Raw genomic sequence first — 9,729 nt, forward strand, 5'->3', positions numbered from 1 at the left:
GTTTGTTAGTTTGTTAGTTTGTTAGTTTGTTAGTTTGTTAGTTTGTTAGTTTGTTAGTTTGTTAGTTTGTTAGTTTGTTAGTTTGTTAGTTTGTTAGTTAGTTAGTTGTGCACTCCTTCACCAGCGTTGCTGGAGGGAGTCAATCCCATCTTCTGTCTAAAACCCTAAAACACTAACCTACTGGACGCAATTGCTTTATTTCAAACATTTCAGTCTCATAACGATTTTATAGCACGAAATATAGGCGGACTATCAGCAGAGGGCGTGGCACTTCATATGTACATTTAATACCAAATTTCATTCATCTACAAATTTATTAACTTTCGGAAAAATTGAGGATCTTGCAACAACTACAAATATGTAACAAATTTTATAACTCGAAAACTATTGTATAAAGAATCTTCAAAAACGATAAATAAATGGGATTTTTTCACTTTTGGGGTGGCAAAGTACACTAGATTTTTATAAAACAAGAAAAAAAGCTGGATTTCCAGTACTAAAGGTGTTATGATAGTTTAAAACTGTTTTAAAATCATACCAACTTCCTAAATTCAATATCACTATAATTTGACCGAATATTTAAAAAAGTATATCACAACCCATTTAACTATATGTGAATAAATTTCTTATGGGGGTATCATATCCATAAATGCTTAATAAAGTTATTGGTGGTTTATTGTAGGACTTTTGCATGGAAAGTGTGCGTAATAACCTAAAATAAGCGATAAATATATTATAATAGTCTTATTAAAGTGGTTCTCACTTACATATAGAATACTGAGTCATAATCCTAACTAAGTAATATTCTGCCTGAACAAAAATTCTTATCTGAAAAGAGTAGAACTCAAGAACAGAAGTGTTGATGCGTGGTAATTTTATTTTTTGTTTTCAAAAATATGAATCACAATATTTAATTCGTAATTATTTTTCATAATTTTTAAGAAATATTTTGTAGAAAAGATAGCAAAAGTTAAAAATTTTTCTGTAAATTTACATATTTAAACATGTGATGAGTCACATATCAAATTGAGTTCTTAGCATAAACCTATACTTTGAGGGGAACAAGATATCATTACACAAGATCGGTCATCAAAATTGATCATATCAACGTTGGTTGGATGAAATTGATTAACTAACTGAACCTCATTATAACAACACCATTATAGCAAATCCCAAAAATGATGAAGTAGAGCAAATGGTGAAACAGCTGAGTGTTAGCATAGCTAATCTTCCTATTACTAAGAAAAGACTTTCTGAAGTACAGAGGAGGAAGTTAAAAAATATGCTTAAGAAATAATAGTTGGTCAATCTCAAAAAAAAATCTGACTCTCTCACAAGATCTGAGGCAAAGAGCATCAGGTCTCCCGAGCAGTGAAAATAATCCTAAGATGAAAAAGATCTTCTCGTCTTCCAATACACAGTCGAAGCCAAGCCACACTCAAAGGATCCTCAAGTCAGAATCGTGCGAGTTATGGTGACAACGCCAAGCTAGATATTCTCACTAATGTGTTAGCACCTTGAAGAACTTAGACGGCGCTAAGATGGCAAATAGGAGCGAGCTTCCGGCGTTCTTAAAGTCTACTCTCTACATAAAAGGATGGTGCAGTAAGCTGGCTAATAAATGGGTGTTCGGGAAATTCTTGGTGATCAAAATGCTGAGCTGGCCGTGGAATAATGGGACGCCTTTTACAGGAAAGACGAACCTGATGGAATTCTGTAAGAGGTATCGCCACAAAGAACCAAACAACCAATAGAGAGCGTGAGCTGTGAGTTCAGTATGGGCGTGATGCTGATGAGGTTGATACTTCACCAATGTGTTAACACCCTATAAGCGACGGAGTTACCCCTAAATCGCCCTTTTCAAAATTGGGAAGGCGCCGTTTGATTGGGCTGTCAAAAGTGGCCAGAATTTTCATTAGAATTACGACAAAAAAGGATCACTGTGATAAAATGAAGTGTGTGTTTTAAGTGTAACGAATACGTGGACAAATTGCTTACTTAATCGATACTAACGTTATTTGCATCCAGGGATGGCTAAACCTCTACCATTGAACAACTGTTTTGATTAGATTGTTTTTAAAATCGAGCGTGATATTTCGTTAGAAAAACGTCAATTTATTATCATTATAATGAAACCAAGTACGTTTATTAATATCGCAAATACACTTCGCCTATAAAGCTGTCCAATTCAAAATTGGGAAGGTGCCGATTGGAAGGGCTGTTACAAAAGCGAGGAAGTTACCCCTAACTCGCCTAAAAGAATGTACTGTAGCTGCTTTTTTCAAAATTGGGAAGGCGTAGTTTGAAAGGGCTGTCAAAAGCGGTCAGAATTTTCAGTAGAAATATGTCAAATAAGGATCACTGTGATCAAATGAAGTGTGTGTTTTTAGTGTAACGTATACATAGATAACTTGCTTACTTATTCGATACTAACGTTATATATATATCCAGGGATGGCTAAACCTCTACCATTGAGCAATTATTTCAATCAGATTGTTTTCAAGATCGAGCCAGGTTTTTCGTTAGAAAAAAGTTAATTTATTATAATTAAGATGAAACTAAGTGCGTTTATTAGTGTAGCGAATACATGAACATGAAGCTTCCAGGGATGGCTAAACCTCTACCATTGAACAATTATTTTGCTCAGATTGTTTTCAAGATAAAGCCAGATTTTTCATTAGAAAAACGTGAAATAAGAATCACTATTAGTTTTTCAGTGTAACGAACACATAGACTTATTAACAGCCAGGGTTGGTTATACCTATACCTATAACATTGAGCAACTGTTTTTCAACTAATTGATTTTTTCCTTAGCAATAAAATTTTTTTTTTTTTAATTTTTGTTGATAATAATTTTTTAATATTTTTTCTCTAATTTGTTTAAATATTTTTTTAATTATATAAAATTAAATAAATTATTTTTTTTAAATTTAATATAAATAACTTAAAATTAGTTAACATTATAATAAGTATTTATAAGTAAAAAAATAATATAATTTATATATATTAAAACACATTTTAATTAAAATAAATATTTATAGCGCTACAGCTAGAGATTAATCACAGTTTTAATTGTGGGAAAAAATACACTTAAAGAAAAACTAACTAAGAGAGTTTGATGCTAGTAATCAAATATTGTTAGTTATTAGTATATATATTTTTTTGGAGATATCACAGTCTTTTGATTAAAGTAAACAGTAGAAAAAAACAAAACTTAAGTGTAAAACTTAAGATTTATAAGGTTTTTCTGCTGTACAGTCGCTGTTGGCAGAGTTGGAAGTTTTAGTTTTAGACTGTGATTTTTGACACTGATTAAGCGATAAAAGACTGGCCAAACTGTGATTATAGGTGAGTACCGGTAGAGTAGAGGGTGTGGAGGGTGTAGAGGTCGTGGTGGGTGTAGAGGTAGTGGTGGCCTCTGTATAGGAGGGCAGAGAGTTAAGTAAAGGTTGTGATACTTCTGCGGTAGAGGCACTACTGTTATTCTCTGTTGTTGTAGAGTTTTCTGTAGCTGGTTTCTCATTAAATACCTCAAATACTGAGGGATGTACTATTAGACAAGATTTAGGAGTTTTATGCAATAATTCCAAGGCAGCTTCATACGAGGGTAGACCAGAAACTAAAGTATATTCTGGTACTGGATCTTCCATATCTAAATTTAATTTAACAGCTTCTACATCATTGTTTTGTGTAACAGTGGTACGATCTAAAAAGAGAGAGAAAGAGAGAAAAAGAGTAAATTATTAGTTTTGTTTGTTTTTCATGAAATGAGAAAAAAAATATTTGTTTTCAAAATTTTATCTTTAAATATTTAAACAAAATGCAGTTGTTTACTACTATTTGCAGACTTTTGACAGTTGACAGCTGTTTTTTGTTTTGGGTACTCGTCGTAAGTAACTTGTTGTGGTTGTTGTTTTTGCTAGTCAAGGTGAAATTTAACGAAGTAGTTAAACATTTGCTAAGCAAAAACAAAACACAGCGACGTTAACATAGACGTTAGCGTTTTTAGAATTTAAGTTTAAGGCGTCGGCAGACTAGATTTGTTTTGACAGTTGTTTTACAAAATTTTAACGCTTTTCGCTAAGAATTGTTTCATAAATAAACCGGTTAATTAATGATTTTGCGTTTTACATTAAATCTTTAAAATATTATAAGAATTTTATAGTTTCAAACTAAACTGTTAAGATCTTTCAAACCTTTTCGTTATATATAATACAAAAAAATCTCTCTATATAAATACCAAATCTGATAAAAAAAACGTATTATTATGTTATTTATTTTGTAAGACTTTATGACGGCTGCTGTTGCTTCAAAACAAATTTATTATTCAAAACAAATATTTTTTTAATTAATTTGCGTATTTTGTCTAAAAAAATTTTTTTTGGCCACATGACGTATGTTTGTATGAACTTTTTTGTAAAACAAAAAAAGTTAAGGAAACTTTATTTTTTCAATATTTTAGGAATTGTGGCAAAAAAAAAATTTGCATAAAATTTTGACAGAAATGACGTTTGTGGAAGAAAAAGGGATTTGAAATATAAATAGAATTTCCAATATGGTTAACAAAATTGAAATTAGCATAATGTCCACCATGAATAGTTAAAAAAACTGTCAATTTTAAACCATTAAAAGCAAATGAATAACGAGTAACCGTGCAAATGCTGTCAATTTTTGAAAATTTTTAACTAAAATTTAACAAAATATTTCTAATTTAACGTTTTTTAAACAAATTGTTTGAAAAAATCTATTTAATTGTAAAAATTGTTAAGCGAGTAACGAGTACTCATTACAAAAATCTTTAAATATTACAACAATTAGTCTATATATTTAAGAAAACCACTAAATTTTAATAAATTTTATAAAATACTTTAAAAAAGTTTAATTTTTTAAACAAATTGCAAAAGCGAGTAACGAGTACTCGTTACAAAAATCTTTAAATATTACAACAATAAGTCTAAATATTAAGGGAAACTACAAAATTCTAACAAATTTTAAAGAATACTTTAAAAAAATTTGATATTTTATTAAATTTCCCAAGCGAGTAACGAGTACTCGTTGAAAAATCTATATTTTTTTTAAGCAAATAGTCTTAGTTTTCCAAGAGAGTTCGAAATTTTTTAAGAGATTTCATAGAGTTCTTTATAAAATTTTAATTTTTTGGTCAAATTTCAATAGCAAGTAACGAGTACTCGTTAAAAAATCGACATCTTTTTAAACAAATATTCCAAGTTTTCCAAGAAAATTCGAAATTTTAAAGAAATTTCATATAATTCTTTAGAAAATGTTGATTTTGGGCCATTTTTCAAAAACGAGTAACGAGTACTCGTTAGAAAATCAACATTTTTCTAAACAAATATCTTAATTTTCAAAGAAAGTTTGAAAATCTTTAAGATATGCAAGAATTTTTGATAAAATTTGGAACTTTTTACCAAATTTCAAAAGCGAGTAACGAGTACTCGTTAGAAAATCGAAATTTTTTTAAATAAATTGTTTTAATTTTCAAAGAAAGTTTGAAATTCTTCAAGATATCATGGAATTCTTTACAAAAAATTTAAATTTTTGGCGAAATTTCAAAAACGAGTACCGACTACTCGTTAGAAAATCGAAATTTGTTTCAACAAATAACCTAAATTTACAAAGAAAGTTTGAAATTCTTCAAGATATCTTTGAAATCTTTATAAAATTTAAATTTTTTGGACAAATTTCTATAGCGAGTACCGAGTATTCGTTAGAAAATCGAACATTTTTTTAAACAAATTGTCTTTATTTTCAAAGAAAGTTTGAAATTCTTTAAATATGGAAGAATTCTTGATAAAATTTTACACTTTTTTCCCAAATTTCACAAGCGAGTAACGGGTACTCGTTAAAAAATTACATCTTTTTAAACAAAAAATCTAAATTTTTAAAGAAATGTTGAAATTTTAACAGATTTCATGGATCTTTTTATAAATTATTAATTTTATGGTCAAATTACAAAAATGAATACCGAGTACTCATTAGCAAATAACAAAAACGAATACCGGGTACTCATTGGAAAAAGTGATTTTAAGTGAACAATTTTTGTATATTTTATGTAAAACTTTGAAAATTTTACTATTTTTATAGAAATTCTTTAAGAAAATTTGAAATTTAAGCAAACATATGCAAAGGTGAGTAACCGGTTACTCGTTTTAAATTTCTTATTCATTTAATTTAATTGTTATAATTTTAATAAATATTGTTTTTATCTTCCGATTACTTATTTATTGTTTTAAAATATTGTTGAAAATTTTCTTAAATAACCAAACGAATACCGAGTAACCGAGTTTTCTTGAAATCATTAAATTAAGAAATTTTTAATTGTTTGGGAACAAACTCATAAAATTTTAAATAAGAATTTCTTTAAAAACTTCAATATTTTCAATGTTGCTTTTAGATTCGCTTATGGCTTGCGTTTTATTCGCTTACCGCTTAATTGTGTTTTCATTAAATGTTATATTAGGTCAGTTATATGAAATGTTTAAGTGATTTGTAGTTTTTTTTTATGTGATAATGACTAATTAAAAGAAATTTATTAATAACCAAGAACTACATACAAACACACACACACACATATTTATACACATGAACAATAACACAATAAAAACAGAAAAGCCGCAAGCGTCAGACGATCGTTGCTTTAAACAAAAACAACATTTTTAATAATATTAAAAACAAATCGGTTTTAAACCAACAAATTTTGAAACAGATATTTTGTTTTTTTTTTTTTTTTTTTGCATATTAAAGTGTTTTTGTTTTCTTATCAGTTTTCCTCTATCTTTGGCGAATTTAATACTTCTCGAAGAATTTTTATTAGGGAAAGGGGTTGCAGCGTTTTAGACCTTGTTCGTGTTTTTTTGCGATTTTTTTTATAATTTTTCTATTATTTTCTATAAATTTATTATCATTGTTTACAGTCTTTTTTATATAAATTGTCATTAAATTATTTAAATTTTAAACGACAATGCGTTTGTGATTTCACTTCCGTCTAAAAATGGCAATTGGCCAATATTTATATTAATTTCTCTTTAACAATTTTATTTGAATTGAATTTTGCTTTTGTGTTTTGACTATTGAAACGTTATAGGAATTTTTAATTTAAAAAAAAGTAGAAAATATTTCATGAAATATGAAATTTGTCTGGCAAGATCACCAATAAAACCTAACAATCAGTTGCAACATCTTTAAGGGAATCGAAGAAAAAATCTGTTAGATCATTTGATTTTTGATTTGACAAAATTTTAAATTTATTTCAAAACAAAATTCTACACACAATCAGTTTTAAAGCATGATCACTTTTAATGGCACGATCGGTAAAAAAAAATGTTTTGTCAAAAACAAAAAAAGAAATATTTTTAATTTTGTGCAATATTTGCTTGTTTATGTAATTCAAAAAGAAGTTTTTTTTTTTTTTGTAAATGGTCGTTAAAGATCGTTTGGAAAGTGCTAACAAAAGCAAAAAAAAAACTTTGTATTATGATTTAGTTTAGTTTTGTTGGTAAGATTTTTTGATCTTTTAAACTAGAATAGCAAAAAATTTCCTTAACACGATCACCATTTACAATGTTAGGGAGTGATCATTAAAGATCGTTTTTGCAAAATCCTTTCAAAACTAACAGCAATCAATATTTGAACTTAATTTAACTTTGTGTTCCTTCTTACTTGATATCAAAAATGTTCATTACACGATCATTAGCTACAATGTTAGGTAATGATCATTATATATCGTTTTTTTTGGAAAATTAATTTAAAACTTACAAAAGCAAGTATTTTAATTTAAATTTCGGAAATTATTTAATTTTTTATATCAGATAGCAAACCATTTCTTAACACGATCATTAGATACAATGTTAGAAATTGATCATTTAAGGTCGTTTTGAAAAATTCATTTAAAACTAAAAGAACAACTTTATTTTGTGATAAACTTTGTGTTCCTTTATACTAAATAGCAAAAATTTTCCTTACACGATCACCGGACTCTATGTAAGAGAATGATCATTAAATTATGATCATTTTGGAAAATTCGTTGAAAAACTTGAGCAATACCTTTAACTTATTTTTATAATTTAGTTAACAAAAAATTTTTAAGAATTTTTTCTTAACACGATCACTTGACAAGATCACTTTTCTTCACACAAGTTTTCAAAATTTTAGTTTTTTAAAACACTTTTCTTTCTTTTTTAAAAAATACTTACAATTTCTCTTCCACACCCGAAACTGATGATACAGGAAACACGAACAGAAACAAAAGATCATAGAGATCAAGATCAAGGCCAAGACCACACCAATCCATATGCCATTCATAAATTTATCATAATTCAATTGATTCTGCAACTCATCCATGGCATTATTCTGTACACTAGAATCCATAATCAAACGTCCCAAATCCAATTCCATATTATGACTATTGGCTGTTGTAGTGATCGTGTGGACGGGTGTATCAAAAGTATCCAAATTATTTGTCTTGGGCAAAGCTTGTGATTGTAGGGATTGAAAGAATTCAGCTCCAAGTTTTCTAAAGAAATCACTGGTCGTTGTAATGTGCGAAGAGGTAAGGGGAGCAGCTGAGGCGTCAAAGCTTGTTATACTAGGTGAAGAGGCCAAGGCTATGGTTGTGGTATCGGCTAAATTGGGTGTTCTGCTATTTTCCAAAATGTGCAAAGCGTATTTATCGAAATGCAAGTCTTGTGGTTGTTCGTAATTTAATGAGCGTTTAATGGTTTCCATTATGAGTTTTTATAATAATGTTTTTTTGTATTTTTTTATTTTAATTCTTATTCTAATCTTTTGTTGTTATTGTTGATAATTGCTCTGCGTAAGAGCGTTCGTTGTTTAAAATAAAGTACTTTCTATCTTTTGTTATTATCTTTTCTTAGTAATAATTTCTTTCTTTTTGTTATTTTCTTGCTTAAGACTTATTTATGTTTAAATTTTATTTCTCTCTTTTTTTACTTTCAAAGTTACGTTTCAAAATCTTTAGCAGTTAAAGCGTCTCTTAAAATAAACACGTCCGCCGTCTACGAATTCTCTAAATAAACTAAAAGTTAAATTTTCAAACTACTAGATCGTTTTCAATAACTAACCAAAAACAAGACAAATTTTAAACTCATTTTAAATGAGCACTCACTCACGATCAATTCTACCTACAAACTCATTTTAAATGAGCAGCAAAACTCTCCGAAATTTGTATTGAAAAAAATTAAAATTGTAATAGATTAAGAGGTATCTCATAAATACTCTTCTCTAAAATAAACAAACTACATCTTCAAAAAAAGATTTCTTCTTTGCTACCTGCTTGCTTTTCTTTTCTTCTTTTAAACACGCAAGAAATTTTGTTCCAAATGAAATTTTCTGGTGATCATTTGACGCTTGGTTACGCTCGGGCACACAACTTCTTTAAAACCTAACACAATTTTACTTTACTTTCTTATGGAACGACAACACAACAAAAAACTCTCCCTTATTTTTCTTTCCAACACAAAGGCCTGGGAATTTGTGTTTACAGACAGACAGATAGATCTTACCCAGTTATAAAAAATGATCATAATGCTTACGCATGATGAGCCCTTAATTGGCGTTACAAACCTACTAATACAACAGCGTAATTATAAATAGTTCTCTTCTACCCTCTAGTTACGAGAGCCAAAAAAACTAACTAAATGGGTAAAATTTTTCTTAAGTACAAAAAAATCATTAAAATGTAATACAAAT

The 9,729-nt window shown here is 28.5% G+C and overlaps 1 protein-coding gene across 1 annotated transcript; it reads right to left on the reverse strand.

Annotated features, from left to right (window-relative positions):
- Positions 1-2,993: 2,993 nt before the first annotated feature.
- Positions 2,994-9,041, reverse strand: LOC111687968 (protein commissureless 2). Its single transcript, XM_023450460.2, has 2 exons — positions 8,214-9,041; positions 2,994-3,706 (listed from the first exon to the last, which is right to left on the reverse strand). Exons 1-2 carry the CDS (start codon positions 8,743-8,745, stop codon positions 3,228-3,230), a joined length of 1,011 nt encoding a protein of 336 aa, XP_023306228.2. The 5' UTR covers positions 8,746-9,041; the 3' UTR covers positions 2,994-3,227.
- Between the last annotated feature and the right edge of the window lie 688 nt (positions 9,042-9,729).

The sequence above is a fragment of the Lucilia cuprina genome, chromosome 5 (genome assembly GCF_022045245.1).
Source record: "Lucilia cuprina isolate Lc7/37 chromosome 5, ASM2204524v1, whole genome shotgun sequence".
In the NCBI taxonomy this organism is placed as follows: Eukaryota; Metazoa; Arthropoda; class Insecta; order Diptera; family Calliphoridae; genus Lucilia; species Lucilia cuprina.